The sequence below is a fragment of the Trachinotus anak genome, unplaced genomic scaffold (genome assembly GCF_046630095.1).
Source record: "Trachinotus anak isolate AG129_WGS33_773 ecotype Australia unplaced genomic scaffold, CSIRO_AGI_Tana_v1 ptg000021l, whole genome shotgun sequence".
NCBI lineage: Eukaryota > Metazoa > Chordata > Actinopteri > Carangiformes > Carangidae > Trachinotus > Trachinotus anak.
Genome location: NW_027273872.1, coordinates 24981404 through 25000684, shown reverse-complemented (window position 1 = coordinate 25000684; position 19281 = coordinate 24981404). Strand labels below are relative to the sequence as shown.

The 19281-nt window shown below is 39.3% G+C and overlaps 1 protein-coding gene across 29 annotated transcripts; it reads left to right on the top strand.

The window, feature by feature from the left end:
* The first annotated feature begins 167 nt into the window (after positions 1-167).
* On the top strand, positions 168-18121 carry LOC139606066 (uncharacterized). Of its 29 annotated transcripts, XM_071458042.1 has the most exons (18): positions 168-384; positions 1724-1864; positions 2545-2704; positions 3449-3641; positions 3878-3931; positions 4552-4605; positions 5226-5279; positions 6574-6627; positions 8390-8443; positions 9068-9121; positions 9546-9644; positions 9758-9910; positions 10782-10844; positions 11015-11158; positions 11266-11367; positions 11576-13628; positions 14012-14164; positions 15169-18121. In XM_071458042.1, exons 2-18 carry the CDS (start codon positions 1729-1731, stop codon positions 15399-15401), a joined length of 3813 nt encoding a protein of 1270 aa, XP_071314143.1. In that variant the 5' UTR covers positions 168-384; positions 1724-1728; the 3' UTR covers positions 15402-18121. The 29 variants fall into 29 exon arrangements, with proteins under 29 accessions (XP_071314143.1, XP_071314141.1, XP_071314145.1 ...); XM_071458040.1 differs by lacking the exon at positions 168-384 and having other exon boundaries at positions 395-1864; XM_071458044.1 differs by lacking the exons at positions 168-384; positions 4552-4605 and having other exon boundaries at positions 395-1864.
* Positions 18122-19281: the final 1160 nt, after the last annotated feature.

Genomic DNA, 19281 nt, shown 5'->3' with positions numbered 1-19281 from the left:
ATAGTGATCATAAGGACAATAATTTAAAAATATTATCATTATTACTTGTAGTATTATAATTATTTTCATCAATATTACCATTTGGTTTTGAAAAATATTAGTCTAATCCAGACCGGGAATCGCGGCTCATTACATATCTAATAGTCACTGTTTTTCTAAATTAAGCACAATTAACTTATAACTAATCTAAGAGAAGGTGATCATAATAACATATCATATCTTCTACTCCTACAAAGAAAAGAATTCAGTGTCTTGTCTTCAGCTCTTACAGCAAAATTTACCCCCCCCCCCCCCCGCGAAGAGGGGAGGGGTGCCGCGCTGTGTCGCGGTCATTGTCGCTGCTGGGATACAGCGAGAAGACGGCATGAAGGAGCAACCTTCAAGGTAGGTAAACTTAATGGCTGAGGATTTATCAGGTTTTTGTCTCTTATCTTTAATTCGATCGTGTAATGACAACAAAATCACTGAAAATTTTGAAACTGACAATTTTCTGCCAAATTGTTGCAGATAAATTGATATTTTACCCACAGAGCTAGCTACCGCTAGCTAGCTAGGTACACCCATGCTAAGTTTTCTAGATTGGAAACTAGCTTTAGCAAGTTATTCTGACCATGGTTAGCATTAAATATTATAATAACTGAACTGCGGGAAGCCTCCTCAAGACTGTCAGTACGCTTGACTTGCTAACTCTCCAAGGTAACATTAGCAGGCCTGCCAACTTTAATGAATTGCTTGGAGTGAGGATTTGGACTTGTACAAGGTGCTTGAGGTACTTCGGTCAGTCAGACATTTTTCGCGTGGCCTGTGGCAAAGGGACTTGAATAAAACTGAGAACAGAGAGATAAATTATTTTATGAACGGTATTACTCGCCGCTCACAGTATCTTACAAATTAAGGACAGTTTTGTTGAAGAGCAGTCTTGTGAAACAATTTCAGGTGCCAGGTGTTTTAGTTGCAGTGTGCAGGTAAGCTAGCGGAGTGAGTGAGTGGGTGAGCAAGAGTGAGGGAGCGGCGGTGTGGCCTGTCAGGGCCGAGGTGTGCTCATAGTGCAGAGCCGGGTTAGCAGTATAAACTGAATGTAGCTGTGCACATATATTATAAGCCACATTTTATGATGAAAATGAATCATGCAATGTGTCAAGCAAAGACAGATTCCTGAATTTTGTGTAGATATATTTTGCTGATTGTGGTGATGGGAATGAGCAGCAAATTTATCTCTCTTTTCAACAAGCTCCGTCTTAAACTTTGATAAAATTTATTTTAATTTCGTTTCTTTTATATTTGTTGAAAACTCAGCATTCCAACACACTTTGTAAGACTGCTATATTGAATTTTTGAATTTCATCCTTGAATTAAAAATGAGAGCTTGAAAAAGTACTTGCAAGTCCTTGAATTTGACATGCCCCTGTCTCTATGAACCCTGTTATCTAGCAGGTCTGTCATAAATTAGTTTCATTTGTGTATCTTGTGTGTATGCAAAAATACAGGGTATGTGAGAGAGAAGGTACATTCTTAATTAATACTTATTAAATACAATCAATATTCCAGGTAAATCCACTGTGTGTGATACTTGAGAGATTTGATTATAAGGGTTAAGAGCTTACATTAGTTTGTGGACTCAAGCTAATATAAAAATTATATCCCAACAAAAAAAGAAACAATAAATGGTACAACTGGGTGGTTCCCATAAGTTAATTATAAATGAAAGTCTTCTTTCAAACAGATGAGATGGCTGACAATGCAAAGATAATGAAGACATCTGTGAGGAAGAGACGGGTCTGTCCTCAACAGGATGCTGAACACCACATTAAATTGAAAACTGACAGGGCTGGTCTCAAAGAGCATTTTATCAACCCGTACAAAGGTTAGTGTCTTTCATTTTTGTGTTTTGTACATGTACACGTACATGTAGTGAGTGTGTTAGTTGTACACAGTAATAATAACACTGAATCAGACAGTATAATTTGAGAATTCAGCATTGCTTCTCATGCATGTCTCATTTAGACAATGCAAATTTGTACTGGCAGTGTGGATTGCCTATTATTAAAGCTGTATTTCTTAAAGTCATATTGGTTATATTTGGTGACATTCTCTTTACATTCATCTCTCAATACATCAAATGCTTGGTCAAAAAGTCCTGTAATTAGCCACTCCAAAATCTCAGGGTGCCTAAATCTTAACCAGTCAGCAGAGTTCTCTGTATGGAGGCATCCTGCCACTGCCTGTCAATCACATGCACACAGACAGTGTGCAAATTGAAGACATGAAACAAATCTATTCACGGTAGAAATGATGTGAAACAGCCACAATCCAAGGTGAAAACTGGGACTAGAATATACTAGTTGTATAAGGGGGTCTGTTATTTTTCCCACTGCACAACACATTCAGCTCAGTCAACTGCTGTTAGGTACCTACTTTAACTATTACACTACTTGGCAAATAACAGCTTTACCTTAGCGTGCAAAACAATAGACTCTTATTTAAAGGATGATAGACTGCTCTAGTGTATAAAAAAAGAGTAATGTGTTTTTTCTTATTTTAAAGGTCGAGGTGTGCTTGCTACAGAGATTTTCAACAAAGGAGATTTTGTGCTTGAATACCGTGGTAAACTTTTCGAACAGGATTGTCTTCTTCATACGAAGAACTACAGTGACACAGAAGCAGCATTCCTGTTTGATTTCCAATGGAAAGAGAAATATTGGTGGTAAGTAATAATGAATATACCCTTGTTAGCAGGTGTAATTATAATTCATTACAGTAGTTTTATGAGATATTATTTGAGAATATTTCAATTTCTAACAAACCATGCAAGCGAATCACCATCACAGTAATAACTTTTAACATACACTCGCCAATATTTCGGTACACCTGTACAAACTAATGCATTTCAAACACAACAGCTCTGCCATAACTTCTAGTATATGGTAACTACTTTTGGTAACGTTGGCAGAAATTTGCAAATGTAACAATATGTTCATTATTGAGGTCATAGTTAAAGGGCTGTACTGGACTACATCATATTGAGAATTTTGTTGTCCTTCCCATTTGCATACTTGTGGGGGGAAGATATTAGAAACACCTCTGAATATGATGCCGGTGGTACAGTACTACCTCTACCACAGTGTCACAACACTACCACTAACTATGACCTCAATGCTAAAACATATAATTGAATAAACACTTCTATGGTAGTGTCAAAAAACAATAGGCATCTTAAAAGGTGTCTTGGAGGCAGAAAGTTGTATTGGATTACATTAGATTGTACAAATGTACCTAATAAAGTGGTCACCGAGTGTATATTGCTGGAAGCTATCTTGATTGCTTGCTCAGTTGTTAGATGAAATGTATTTTTCTCTCTCTAATCTCTCTTTAACCAAGTTTTGCATGGTTTATTTTTAACTATATCCTCAACAAATGATATGTTAACATTAATACTCTTTTCCTTAAGTCTTGATGCATCTGTTGAAGACAAGTCACTGGGAAGACTTGTGAATGATGCCCATAAGAAGCCCAACTGCAAAATGAAAACTATTGATGTTGGTGGGATGCCACATCTTTGCCTGTTTGCTCTAAGAGACATTGTCCCGGGTGAAGAAATAACTTACAACTACGGGGATGCAGACTGGCCTTGGCGGAAACAGGTACACTACCTTATCATGGTTAACTGAAGGTGGACTAGCGATTTAACAAATGTTCTATTTTCCCTTCAAATGATGAAAGTAGCAGATTGATTTGTTTAATGTTGATAATAATAGTTTTAGTAATTTTCAGCAGAAAAAGAATGAGTCCAATTGTACCATCGATTCTCTTAATCTGTTATGAGATTTCAGCTATGTCATGATTGGTTTTAATATTTTCCTGTTTCACTTCTCAACAGAAATTGGTACCTGATGTCAGCAAGGAGATTGTTGATGACAGTGACAGACCTGAGGTGGGGCCCTGTTTATAAAATACTACTTAATCTCTCAGATTGTAGGGTATTTATTATCAGTGTCGTATTTAGTGAGTCTATGAGTATGTATTATTATCCAGTGTTTCTCTAAGGCAGGCAGCCCATGTTCTAATAGTCTGTAAGGACCTCCCTTGTCTGTATGTCCCCTGTGGGGATAGTCTGTGTATTTGGAACAACCCCAACAGTATTGCTAGACTGATGAACTGGTGAGTTATGGTTTTACCTGGATGAACGTCCCCAATGAGGTTTGAGCAGCGTGTGAGTGAGTGTTTGGAACGACCCCAAAAGTAGTGATAGACTGACAAACAGGTGATTGAAGGTTTTGCCTGGATGAACGTCCCCGATTAGGTTTAAGCAGCGTGTGTGTGTGAATGTTTGTAAGGACCCCAAAAGTAGTGATACACTGACGAACAGGTGACCAAAGGTTTCACTCGGTTGACCATCCCTGATTATGTTTGAGTTACTGAATGTGACGAAACTGTCCTTCATGTCCACACACAGAGTAATTCAAAATGTAGCATCCATTTCTCTTAATCTGTTATGAGATTTCAGCTATGTCATGATTGGTTTTAATATTTTCCTGTTTCACTTCTCAACAGAAATTGGCACCTGATGTCAGCGAGGAGATTGTTGATGACAGTGACAGACCTGAGGTGGGGCCCTGTTTATAAAATACTACTTAATCTCTCAGATTGTAGGGTATTTATTATCAGTGTCGTATTTAGTGAGTCTATGAGTATGTATTATTATCCAGTGTTTCTCTAAGGCAGGCAGCCCATGTTCTAATAGTCTGTAAGGACCTCCCTTGTCTGTATGTCCCCTGTGGGGATAGTCTATGTATTTGGAACAACCCCAACAGTATTGCTAGACTGATGAACTGGTGAGTTACGGTTTTACCTGGATGAACGTCCCCAATGAGGTTTGAGCAGCGTGTGTGTGAGTGTTTGGAACGACCCCAAAAGTAGTGATAGACTGACAAACAGGTGATTGAAGGTTTTGCCTGGATGAACGTCCCCGATTAGGTTTAAGCAGCGTGTGTGTGTGAATGTTTGTAAGGACCCCAAAAGTAGTGATACACTGACGAACAGGTGACCAAAGGTTTCACTCGGTTGACCATCCCTGATCATGTTTGAGTTACTGAATGTGACGAAACTGTCCTTCATGTCCACACACAGAGTAATTCAAAATGTAGCATCCATTTCTCTTAGTCTGTTATGAGATTTCAGCTATGTCATGATTGGTTTTAATATTTTCCTGTTTCACTTCTCAACAGAAATTGGTACCTGATGTCAGCGAGGAGATTGTTGATGACAGTGACAGACCTGAGGTGGGGCCCTGTTTATAAAATACTACTTAATCTCTCAGATTGTAGGGTATTTATTATCAGTGTAGTATTTAGTGAGTCTATGAGTATGTATTATTATCCAGTGTTTCTCTAAGGCAGGCAGCCCATGTTCTAATAGTCTGTAAGGACCTCCCTTGTCTGTATGTCCCCTGTGGGGATAGTCTGTGTATTTGGAACAACCCCAACAGTATTGCTAGACTGATGAACTGGTGAGTTACGGTTTTACCTGGATGAACGTCCCCAATGAGGTTTGAGCAGCGTGTGTGTGAGTGTTTGGAACGACCCCAAAAGTAGTGATAGACTGACGAACAGGTGATTGAAGGTTTTGCCTGGATGAACGTCCCCGATTAGGTTTAAGCAGCGTGTGTGTGTGAATGTTTGTAAGGACCCCAAAAGTAGTGATACACTGACGAACAGGTGACCAAAGGTTTCACTCGGTTGACCATCCCTGATTATGTTTGAGTTACTGAATGTGACGAAACTGTCCTTCATGTCCACACACAGAGTAATTCAAAATGTAGCATCCATTTCTCTTAGTCTGTTATGAGATTTCAGCTATGTCATGATTGGTTTTAATATTTTCCTGTTTCACTTCTCAACAGAAATTGGCACCTGATGTCAGCGAGGAGATTGTTGATGACAGTGACAGACCTGAGGTGGGGCCCTGTTTATAAAATACTACTTAATCTCTCAGATTGTAGGGTATTTATTATCAGTGTCGTATTTAGTGAGTCTATGAGTATGTATTATTATCCAGTGTTTCTCTAAGGCAGGCAGCCCATGTTCTAATAGTCTGTAAGGACCTCCCTTGTCTGTATGTCCCCTGTGGGGATAGTCTATGTATTTGGAACAACCCCAACAGTATTGCTAGACTGATGAACTGGTGAGTTACGGTTTTACCTGGATGAACGTCCCCAATGAGGTTTGAGCAGCGTGTGTGTGAGTGTTTGGAACGACCCCAAAAGTAGTGATAGACTGACAAACAGGTGATTGAAGGTTTTGCCTGGATGAACGTCCCCGATTAGGTTTAAGCAGCGTGTGTGTGTGAATGTTTGTAAGGACCCCAAAAGTAGTGATACACTGACGAACAGGTGACCAAAGGTTTCACTCGGTTGACCATCCCTGATTATGTTTGAGTTACTGAATGTGACGAAACTGTCCTTCATGTCCACACACAGAGTAATTCAAAATGTAGCATCCATTTCTCTTAGTCTGTTATGAGATTTCAGCTATGTCATGATTGGTTTTAATATTTTCCTGTTTCACTTCTCAACAGAAATTGGCACCTGATGTCAGCGAGGAGATTGTTGATGACAGTGACAGACCTGAGGTGGGGCCCTGTTTATAAAATACTACTTAATCTCTCAGATTGTAGGGTATTTATTATCAGTGTCGTATTTAGTGAGTCTATGAGTATGTATTATTATCCAGTGTTTCTCTAAGGCAGGCAGCCCATGTTCTAATAGTCTGTAAGGACCTCCCTTGTCTGTATGTCCCCTGTGGGGATAGTCTATGTATTTGGAACAACCCCAACAGTATTGCTAGACTGATGAACTGGTGAGTTACGGTTTTACCTGGATGAACGTCCCCAATGAGGTTTGAGCAGCGTGTGTGTGAGTGTTTGGAACGACCCCAAAAGTAGTGATAGACTGACAAACAGGTGATTGAAGGTTTTGCCTGGATGAACGTCCCCGATTAGGTTTAAGCAGCGTGTGTGTGTGAATGTTTGTAAGGACCCCAAAAGTAGTGATACACTGACGAACAGGTGACCAAAGGTTTCACTCGGTTGACCATCCCTGATTATGTTTGAGTTACTGAATGTGACGAAACTGTCCTTCATGTCCACACACAGAGTAATTCAAAATGTAGCATCCATTTCTCTTAATCTGTTATGAGATTTCAGCTATGTCATGATTGGTTTTAATATTTTCCTGTTTCACTTCTCAACAGAAATTGGCACCTGATGTCAGCAAGGAGATTGTTGATGACAGTGACAGACCTGAGGTGGGGCCCTGTTTATAAAATACTACTTAATCTCTCAGATTGTAGGGTATTTATTATCAGTGTCGTATTTAGTGAGTCTATGAGTATGTATTATTATCCAGTGTTTCTCTAAGGCAGGCAGCCCGTGTTCTAATAGTCTGTAAGGACCTCCCTTGTCTGTATGTCCCCTGTGGGGATAGTCTATGTATTTGGAACAACCCCAACAGTATTGCTAGACTGATGAACTGGTGAGTTACGGTTTTACCTGGATGAACGTCCCCGATTAGGTTTAAGCAGCGTGTGTGTGTGAATGTTTGTAAGGACCCCAAAAGTAGTGATACACTGACGAACAGGTGACCAAAGGTTTCACTCGGTTGACCATCCCTGATTATGTTTGAGTTACTGAATGTGACGAAACTGTCCTTCATGTCCACACACAGAGTAATTCAAAATGTAGCATCCATTTCTCTTAATCTGTTATGAGATTTCAGCTATGTCATGATTGGTTTTAATATTTTCCTGTTTCACTTCTCAACAGAAATTGGCACCTGATGTCAGCAAGGAGATTGTTGATGACAGTGACAGACCTGAGGTGGGGCCCTGTTTATAAAATACTACTTAATCTCTCAGATTGTAGGGTATTTATTATCAGTGTCGTATTTAGTGAGTCTATGAGTATGTATTATTATCCAGTGTTTCTCTAAGGCAGGCAGCCCGTGTTCTAATAGTCTGTAAGGACCTCCCTTGTCTGTATGTCCCCTGTGGGGATAGTCTATGTATTTGGAACAACCCCAACAGTATTGCTAGACTGATGAACTGGTGAGTTACGGTTTTACCTGGATGAACGTCCCCGATTAGGTTTAAGCAGCGTGTGTGTGTGAATGTTTGTAAGGACCCCAAAAGTAGTGATATACTGACGAACAGGTGACCAAAGGTTTCACTCGGTTGAAAATCCCTGATTATGTTTGAGTTACTGAATGTGACGAAACTGTCCTTCATGTCCACACACAGAGTAATTCAAAATGTAGCATCCATTTCTCTTAGTCTGTTATGAGATTTCAGCTATGTCATGATTGGTTTTAATATTTTCCTGTTTCACTTCTCAACAGAAATTGGCACCTGATGTCAGCGAGGAGATTGTTGATGACAGTGACAGACCTGAGGTGGGGCGCTGTTTATAAAATACTACTTAATCTCTCAGATTGTAGGGTATTTATTATCAGTGTCGTATTTAGTGAGTCTATGAGTATGTATTATTATCCAGTGTTTCTCTAAGGCAGGCAGCCCAAGTTCTAATAGTCTGTAAGGACCTCCCTTGTCTGTATGTCCCCTGTGGGGATAGTCTGTGTATTTGGAACAACCCCAACAGTATTGATAGACTGATAAACTGGTGAGTTACGGGTTTACCTGGATGAACGTCCCCAATGAGGTTTGAGCAGTGTGTGTGTGAGTGTTTGGAACGACCCCAAACGTAGTGATAGACTGACGAACAGGTGATTGAAGGTTTTGCCTGGATGAACGTCCCTGATTAGGTTTAAGCAGCGTGTGTGTGTGAATGTTTGTAAGGACCCCAAAAGTAGTGATAGACTGACGAACGGGTGACCAAAGGTATCACACGGTTAGCTGTCCCTGATTATGTTTGAGTAGTTGAATGTGACGAGACCCTCCCACATATCCACACACAGAGTAGTTTAATCGATTCATCAGCATCGATTCTCTTAATCTGTCATGAAGTTTCAGCTATGTCATGATTGGTTTTAATATTTTCTTGTTTCCTTTTCCAACAGAAATTGGCACCTGATGTCAGCGAGGAGATTGTTGATGACAGTGACAGACCTGAGGTGGGGCCCTGTTTATGACATATTATTTTATCTCTCAGATTGTAAGGTATTTATTATCAGCGTAGTATTTAGTGGGTCTATGAGTATGCATTATTATCCAGTATTTGTCCCTAGCCCCTAAACAGTGTCTTAGCCAAGATCAAGCTGTGTGGGGTTTCATATTAACAATGTTCTGACTTTTAGCCACCTTGATTTTTATTTTACATAACTCTAATATTCATGTCACCAAAGGATTTTACAATTTTGCACAATGGTGGACATTGAGTGATGAATCACACTCAAACAATACCTTTTTCCTTTTTACAAATGTTGTTTTACGAGTTACGCTATTTTCTGTTCATAAGTAACTTTAATTTGTACTTTCTGAAAGGTAGTGTTTTATATATGCATGTAATTACATATCAGTTTATTTTAATTTTTTTAGGTGCCATCTGGTCCTGTGGATGCATCCATAATAGATGATGAGATCAACATCAGCACCAGGAATTCGGTGGCACATAGGAGTCCATTTTCATCTTTTAATGTAATTACCATTACACTATCGCTTTTTTTTCTTCCTGTGGAATTTTGTAATTCCAGGTTGTTTTCACAGATTTTCTTTGCATTAATCAGTTCATTTAATTGGTGTTATTTCAGTCTCGAATGACCAAATTGAGACAGCACCATGAGGAATGCGCCAAACGTTACCAAATTGCAGAGGAGGAGCGAAATGCTAAAGAAAGAGAACACGCCATGAATTTGTTGAAGCGTGCACAACTGGTTCAACAATTGGCAGAACTGGACTCACGTGTGAGTAATATGCCAGGACAACTTCTAGAAATTGCTCTCTGTTCCTAACCTCTTATTGGCATGTACATGACAAGGAACTTGACTGCAAACCTAGCAATAATGGATATATTTGTGTGTTTTTTTGTTTTGTTTTATAAATTAATTCTTATTTGATTTTTTTCTTGTTCTCTGTTTTATTTCTGTGAAGTCTATGGACTATTGGACTTTTCCTGTAAATGAACATTTATTCTGCCCTATAGCATAGGAGCAATACAGTGACTAGTTGGAGGTAAAAAAAAAAAAAACTACCCTTAACTACTACTAAAAAACCGATGTCTCATGCTGCACAGCACTAGCTCGCAAGCACCACAGTCATCAACAAAATGTTGCTTTCTAACTTTGACAAGGAGTGGACTGACAAGTACTTGTTTTTGCCTGTTGTTATGGTAGTTGTGAACTTATTGTGCAGTGAAACTAGTTTGTTATTAAGGAATAAACTTGGTGAATATCCCTGGCATAAACTCAAAATTTAAGACTGTACAAAACATTACCACCACAATATTTGTATAAAGTTCATATGAATATTTTAAGTTAAAATCTGAGCACTTCTTTCACACTTGCTGCATGATTATACCTACTTTAGAAAAAGCTAAAGGATTCAAGAGGGTACTGTGCAGGCAGAGATTTGTGACTTAACTGAAATTTTGGCTGTTTATCTTGCTAACCTTTAGACATAAGTAAGACTAAGGCAATGATGAGTATTCAAAATTTTTCATTCCAAATGACCATTGGTCTAATGTTGCTGAAAGTTTTGTTGTTGAGCTTGAGCCAAATGCCATATTTCCTTCCATCGCCGCCTCAGCCTTTGACATGCCTTTTTTCTTTTCTTCAGCTGAATTTGCAGTCCCCATTCACTGATCCCCTAGAGGTGCACTCTTGGCATGGTGATATTCAGGTATTTTTACAAGTTCAGAGTGGAGAGAGCTTTGTAAGGGAATCAACTGTAATACTCCTGTCCTGTGTACCTTAAGCATTATCAAAGCAGTGATTGGGGTGCAGTTGGTGGACACTTATGTAAATGCCAATTGAATTTGAATATTGAACAAGTTTTGTTTCTCTTTTTAGTCACTAGCCTCATCAGATACCTCATTCCCAAATGAATCAATGATGACCTCATCCCCAAATGAATCAATGATGACCTCATCCCCAAATGAATCAATGATGACCAGTGAGCCACTGGAAGATGAAGAGCCAACTACAAAAGCACAGGTAACACTGCACAGCTTGCTGTATTTCAACAATAGCTGACCTATTTTTTACTTAGTTATTAGTATTTAATGCAATGCTTTTATCTTTTTGTGCTTTTCAATTCTAAGACAAGAGCTCCTGTTACATGTGCTTCAACATTATCATCTCGTCAAAGATCTGGGAATTGTTCAGTGGATGACTCTAAAAGGAGGTTGTCAAGGCAAATACAGGTTTTTTCCTGCAGTCTAATATCAGTATTATGGATTTTGATACCTATATGAGGCTATTAATTATGTAAACTTTTCGAAAAGCTAAAAGAGATGATGTTCATGTAATAGAAGTGTAATGCATCAGCACAATGCATGATACTCACTATTGTAAAGGATAACTTGTGTTACTAAACAGAATCTCTTACTCTTTTCCTTTTCTTTTTTCAAGGCCAAAACATACATGGAAACATTCCTTGATGAATCAGATCACACAGACTACAATGATTCTGACTATGCCCCAGACTCTGAAGCAGGAAGTTCCTCTGAGCCTGATGAAGACACACCACTGTATCCAGTTGCAAAAAAGCCTCTGCCCTCTCTGCGATATCCCCTTTTATCTACACCAAAACAACATATTGATTCAGAAAGCCCAATAAAAAGAAACATTGCAGTCAACCCCAAGAAAAAGAACTTGGACACTCCAAGGAAGAGAAAACTCGCATTCCCCAGTCCACGTAAGAGCAACTCAAACACTCCAAAGAAAAGCAGAATCCAACAGATTTGTGACTCAATCCGAGTATTACCTCCCTCGAATTCTGAAACTCGTCGAAGGTATGACAAGAGGAACTACTGTCTTTTTTGCCTCCAGCCCATATCAAAAATTGCACGACACCTGGAAGCTGTACATGGGAATGAAGAAGAGGTTGCAATAGCATTTCAATATCCAAAGAATTCGAAAGAGAGACGCAATAAGTTGAACATTCTTAGAAGGCGTGGAAACTTTGCTCGTAATGCCAGTGTTGTAAAGGACGGTACTGGAGAACTGCAGGCCTGTTACAGACCACGAAAGGCTAGACATGCCAGTGACTTCATTCATTGTTTTCATTGTCAGGGACTCTATTCCAAGAAAACATTGTGGAAGCACATGAAGGTCTGCCCAGCAAAGAAAGACACTGATGATGAATCCATGATTGGGAAACAGCGAATTCGATCCAAATGTGCCCTTAAAACTGCCATTGTGCGTGAGATTAGTGAGGGCTTGAAGAGTGTGATTTCCTGCATGACCTATGATGAAGTCACTCAGTTGATCCAAAATGACAAACTTCTCTTGCAGTTTGGACAACACCTGTTTGATCTGAACGGGTCAAGAAAGAACAGGCATGACTTGATAAGGCAAAGACTTCGAGAAATTGGGCGACTATTACTTGTGGCTCAGAAGAATACTCCGATCCGGAAGGCAGAGGAACTTATCTATCCTGCAAACTTCAGTCATGTGATATCTGCAGTGAAAGACTTGGCTGGATACAATCCAGAGAACAACACATTCTGCAAACCTTCCTTAGCCCTAAAAATTGGCAACAGTCTGGGAATAATCTGTGACCTTGTAGAGAGTGATAACTTGTCTACAGTCGATAGAGACTGTAGACTTGTAGAATTCGCTCGAGAATTCAAGACCATTAAAAATTTCAGATGGAAGGGATTGATTACCAGAGGCGCAACCACCACTATGAGAGAGTTAAAGTGGAATGCACCACAGATTCTACCTTTCACTGAAGATGTCAAATGTTTGGACGCTCATATGGAGAATGTTAAAGTCCTGGCTGAAAGAATGCTGAGATTGTGTCCCTCTGCAAACAACTATGCAACACTTGCCAAAGTGACACTTGCTCAGCTGATCATTTTCAACAGAAGAAGAGAAGGAGAGGTGTCAAGAATGGAGTTGGCCACATTCAAAGCAAGGAAGAAGTCAGAAATTAATGAGGACATGGCTTCATGTCTTACCCCACTTGAGAACAAGATGTGTGATTTCTTCACCAGAGTCGAAATCAGGGGAAAACGAGGCAGAGGAGTCCCTGTACTCCTAAAACCGTCAATGGTCTCAGCTATGGAGCTCCTAGCTGACACTCGTGAGATGTGTGGCATTTCCAAAGAGAATATCTATATGTTTGCTAGACCAGGAGCATTATCAGCTTACAGAGGAGGAGAATGCATCCAGAAGTTTGCAAGGGAGAGTGGTGCCAAACATCCCGAGGTCTTAACCTCAACAAGGCTCCGGAAGCACATAGCAACAATGTCTCAGGTACTTAATCTTCAAGAAAATGAAGCAGACCAACTTGCTGACTTTCTGGGACATGACATTCGTGTGCACAGGCAGTATTACCGCCTGCCCCAGGGAACACTTCAGCTCGCCAAAATGAGCAAAGTGCTTCTGGCAGTGGAGAAGGGGACGCTGTCACAGTATAAAGGCCGAAGCCTTGACAACATTGAGATTGACCCTGAAGGTATGGATATATGTATGTATGTTAGTATGTATATAAAGATAATATATTTAGATCATATGCTTGGGTAACTCATGGTTATTGTCTCATGAGAAATGAATTATCAGTACCTGTTAACAGTATGATACTCTTTATGCTGTATTTAGTAATTCAAGTCTAGAGATCGGTGTGTTTCAAATTGGAGGAATGCAAATGTATAGTCTGTCACATTAAGTACTGTTGACATATTTTATCCTATAAATGATGCATCTGTTCATGTCGTATGTTACACTGTTACCAAATTATTTTTGATTCCACTCAGAATGGACTTGTTGGTTTTTTGTCTTAAGGTTATAATTGCTAAAGCTGTGCCTTTTTTTCTGTCTTCTCTTACATTTTCTCTTAAGAAAAAATTGATTGCTCACAAGATCAAGACATGTCAAGTGATGAGGATGAATCAGTTGATTCAACTGCTGAGGGGCCAGCTGAGGAAAGCCATGAAGCACCAGAGACTACATCTTCACCTCCGACCATTTCTTTCAGTGATCCTCTGAGTCAAGGTAGAAAAATATTATTTTTGCTTGGGTTAGATCTGATTTAGTGAGAGAAAGACTAGTTGCTCTCTGGTTCTTCCTGCTGGATCAACTGTTTTTTTGGAGATACATCATTACAGACAGTAAATGTAAACAAAACCTAATAAAACTGGTACAACAGCTCAAAACATCTGAGCCCTTCATAAAGTAATACTGCAGCCAAACCATCCCAGCCGAACTCTTTCTCTGGCACTGTGGACAAGGTTTTGAATTGTGGTGGAAATAAAAGCACATATTCAGAGCTTCCATGATCAACTTAGGCTGGTAAATGATAAATGAGCATACTAAAAGCATACTGATCACAAGTATCAGATCACAAATTTGACAGTATTAATTATTTGTCGTACCCTAGTGACAGTAATGTGCAAATTAAATGCTAGCCTAAAGAAGGGCATTATGTCAGATTCTACTCTGCAGTCTCTATTGAGCAGTTCTGTTGCAGCCAAAGGTTGAACTTAATGTTGACAATATGACATGTTGTCCCTGTTAAACATACATGCAGATATTGACATTTAATGACAATTGTCCCTAAAGGAAAGTAAGACACCTAAAGGTAATTTTTATCAATTTGTGTATTTGTGTACAGCTGAAGACCATAGGAGTGACATTAAATTTATGTCCCCAAACTAAAATTCATATTTGAATTCTGTAAGGTCTTCCCATTTACAAATGCTGTTAACACGTAAGTTTGGAGAGGAATTTTAAGTTTCAGTAATTATGCTGACTACATATAGCTATTGTAGTATGGGGTTGTTTGCTGTAGTAGTTGGTAACTACTAATTACTAAAGCTAATTAACATGCATGTTGAAAACATTTCTAAAATCAGTGAAAATTAATTTATTTGTAATAAAAAAATTTAATGATGATGCTTATTTAGGTTTGTTGTGATGTTGTCCTTGCACTTTGAATAGTAGTGCTAAAAGAAAGCAGATGTAATGAGATATTGAAACCTCCTCTCTTTCCTTCACAGACAACAGAGGTAACTTCAAACGTAAGTGGGAAGACAGTGAGGTATGTGCAGTGGAAAGACACATGATGCGCTTCATCCATACATGCAAGGTACCTCAAAAAATTGACTGCATTCGGTGTATCAACGCAGAACCCCATGCACTGAAAGACCGAAACTGGACTGGAGTGAAAAATTATGTCAGAAATCGAATCACTGCCTTAAAGAGAAAGGCTTGTGCTAAGGACTCACAATAGCTACTGACGCTTTTCAACTCAATGTCAACCTGATGTGTTGATGTGTGTGCTCATTCTTTCTCTTTTGAAAGAAAGAAATAATGACTCAAAGGCCCTTAGCTTGTCAGTTAGCTTCTACTAATATACAGATCTTGAAGTATACCTGTTTGTTAAAGTATACCATTCATCTAAACCTGTTCTTTACAAAATGGTAGGTGATTTTAGGCTGTGGTAAGATTTTTTTTTTTTTTTTACCCAAAGCCCTTCCTGCTATTCATATATAGCTAAAGTTCCTGGTCAGAGTTTGGATCACAAACTGTCATTAGCATGTTGCTAACCAGACGAAGAAGTTGTTGCTCTGACCATTCTGTAGTGAAGCATTTTCACTGACTCTGCTGTTCAGATGCATTCATTTGAAAGCTAGCTAAGTTCTTGGCTGCTCATTGGCAAATTTGTAATTTTAGAGGTCATTCCATTTGATCTCTGTACATGATGTTCATGCATTTTAGCTGTGGCGCATTTGTTCATGATGTCCATGCATTATGTTACTTAAACATGTTAAGTTAACAGCAAACAGAAGTCTGTTCAATGTGTTTATTTTCATGCTGAATTTCATTGTAATACTACTATGGCTGACATCAGTCTACCACACAATCTGCATTAATATTCAACACTTCCAAGTTTTCCTCTCCAGGTTTGCAAGAATGTAAACCAAAAATATGAACACAAGAGGTGACTTCATTTGAAGGTACACATTTATTACTAAAGTAAAGCACACTCAATAGTTCAGTAATAAGAGTGAATATAGTATATACAAGAGGTATACCTATGTTTGAATTGTGATGAATCTCTGGAAACAGGAGGAGATCATCATGTGAACATGATGATTAAAGAATATTGCACAAAAAAATATTTCAGTTGCAAACTGCAGCGCATTTGCAGGTGCTGAGTAATGGAACACATGAATCATCAACAATGACAAAAGAGTGGCGACAGTATAACTATCTGGAAAACTGACAGATGAACACTGAATAATGAAATAGTTAATGACTACATGTTGTACAGCTGCAGGGAGCTGTATTTAAGTTTTTTATATGTTATGCAAAGTATCATGTAGCAGATTACATTTGATGCATGAATGGTGCCCAACAGACAAACATCATACATCACGCACAGCACTCCAGACTAAGATTAAGTGTGTTGAGTCCGGGAGTCTGTAGGGAGTCTTGGCTGAATGAAGTACAGGTGGCTAAAGATCTGACTTTTGTTGAGACTTGAGGGTGAAAACACAGGCTACAGCACAGTGAGCTGGACAGAGTTGTGAGTCTCTCAAGGCAAACACATACCTAGTCTGGAGTTTCCAGTGACTCTTAGGGTAAACTCAGCAGGGTAGCTCGATGGTGGTGTTGTAGCAGGCAGGACAAACGGACATTATGCATGTGCTGGCATAAGCTCTGAGGCTTGTACTTGCATTCTGCATCCCTTGCATGGTAGTACTGTCATTATGCATTAAATCTGGTTCACTAAGCATTGAGGGAGTATATTGGGATTCCCCTTTTCTTTTTGTTTTTTACCCGACGGATGAGCTGGAAAAAATCGCAGGAGCTAAAATTTTTTTGATAAAGGTAAAGTGTGTCAAAACATTGTTGTACATTGTTAGCACCATGAGCAGTGTGGTGCTACTGAGATGCTCTGGCTTACAAATTATATTCTCCAGATGTAAAGGAACATGTTTTTTTGGTACAAGACCCAATTCCAACTGAAATCGCATATCACAATGGCAATATCTGCCAATATAACACCAATATGATATTTTTTGATATCTTGAAGCTAGGAATGGGGACTTTCAGCCGAGCACCTTTGCTGATACCTGTGGCAAGCACCTGTAGGGATATCTGTGGTATCATCTGCAGTGTGGCTGGGAGAGGGTGTTGGCCAGATCTGTACCATGTCATGAATTTTGACTGGTGCTTCTGATTCTGATGTTTTAAAAGCAGGAATCTGTGTTGATGATTCAAACAGTATGTCAATAAGCTGTTCATCTTGGTTTATTTAGTGGTGTGGAAACTCTTCATTTCTGTTCACCATTTTGCTATTATAGTTGGGAACAGCCAGCACAGCCAGAGGAGGAGGAAGATATCACCCTAACTTTAACCAATGGCATTTTCCCCACAGTTACAAAAAACGGCAAACTAAACAAGATTGCAAGTTAAATGATTACATCTTCCTTCAGTCTGAGGTCATTTTGGGCTTATGTTGATTGAATTTAATACATTTTCCATAGATTTCATGAAAGCTACTCAAAAACAGTGTTATTCAATCAAAGGTAGAATTTGCTATTCACATTACATATTCTCCCTACTAAACATATCTTAAAATAGAGGCAGATAATGACATTTATTGACTCCTGTCCTCAAAGGAAAGTAAGGCACCCAAAGGTGACTCTTTTCAGTTTGTGTATTTGTGTACAGCTGAAGACCCCAAATGTGACATTAAAATTATTTGTCCCCAATGTAAAGGTAAAAATTCTGTAGGAACAAAAGTTGTTTGAAACTAAAATCTCAAGTGATTTTCATAATTCAGACACTCTCCCACATATATTCCACCTGTTAGCATCTCTCTAAACCATTCAGAAAGTGGTGTCCCCTAAGTGGGGGTGTTGAAAATTGCGCCCCCAAATATGACATAAGCGAGTATGTGTGTGTGTGTGTGTGTGTGTCTGTTCAAGTGCATATTTGTGAGTGTTTGAACACTCTTCTTACTGCTTACGACTCAGTGTGTCAAATCACTTGCTCTCCGACAGCGATACCACTTGTCCAGGTTGTCATGGTGCTAATGAATCATTTAGCCAATACAAACACACACACACACACACACACACACACACACACACACACACACACACACACACACACACACACACACACACACACACACACACACACACTCAGATATACACATGCAAGCACACACACTCTCAAATATACACACACATTGTTTGCTTGCCAAGATATCTACAGGTAGAGATGACACTTCCATTGCCACCCACTTGACACCTTTTACCTTTTAATTATTGGACTCATCTGAACATCTGTTACTGTCATGATGTATATAATTCATTCGGGTGACTTTATGTTGAGTCATCTGAAAAAAAAAAACACTTTCCACAAAATGCTGTAATTTAAAGGCCACAGGGTTCATTTTGACATGCAAGGAATTACATAATATTTTGAAATACTTTGTACATCAAAAGGGCTTTTGGCTGTTGTTAAAGTTCCTCTCCAGATGTGATTTAATCAATTTAAAAATAATCTGCTATGATTAACTAGTGTCAAGATGGTCAGAGGGGGTAACATCGGAGATTGTTTATGTTGTTTGTTAGCTTGTAACTGGTAGTGGCTGAAACAGTGTTAATGTGAACTCTTGCTATCTGTACTGACAAGGTCTTGGGTTGACATCATCATATGGACATAATAACAAGGTAAAAACATTGGATTGGAGGGGTCCTTTAAACTCACTTCTAGTATTAGGACCCACTATGCAAAACACAGACAACAAAACAAAAATAGTTTTGAAGTAGTTTTATGTCAACTTTAGCTGCATGGAAATGGCTGGATAGTCATAGAGACTAGGGAGCCAGAGCAGGTGGGGTTGGGGTCGGGGCAGGTGAGGCGAACTGTTGATGCGGGGCTGGATGGCTGCAGCAGTCTGTGGTGGAGAAAGCAAAGCAGGGCAGGTGAGTCACACAGGATGGTGGAGTAGAGGCAGGTGGTGTCTACACAGATGATATGGCAACGGCGGGAGAGCTGAACCAGACTTGAATACAGCGGTGGCTTGTGGAGTTGATTGGATGATGAGTAGCAGATGGGCAGGTGAGCTGGCAGGACCCGAAACCACACAC

Excerpts from the sequence above, each read along its gene's own strand:
- LOC139606066 (XM_071458040.1), top strand. The coding sequence starts at position 1,702 with ATGAAAGTCTTCTTTCAAACAGATGAGATGGCTGACAATGCAAAGATA. Across the intron at positions 6,628-8,389 it reads ATGACAGTGACAGACCTGAG|AAATTGGCACCTGATGTCAG; the intron begins GTGGGGCCCTGT and ends ACTTCTCAACAG. Across the intron at positions 11,159-11,265 it reads AGCCAACTACAAAAGCACAG|ACAAGAGCTCCTGTTACATG; the intron begins GTAACACTGCAC and ends TTCAATTCTAAG.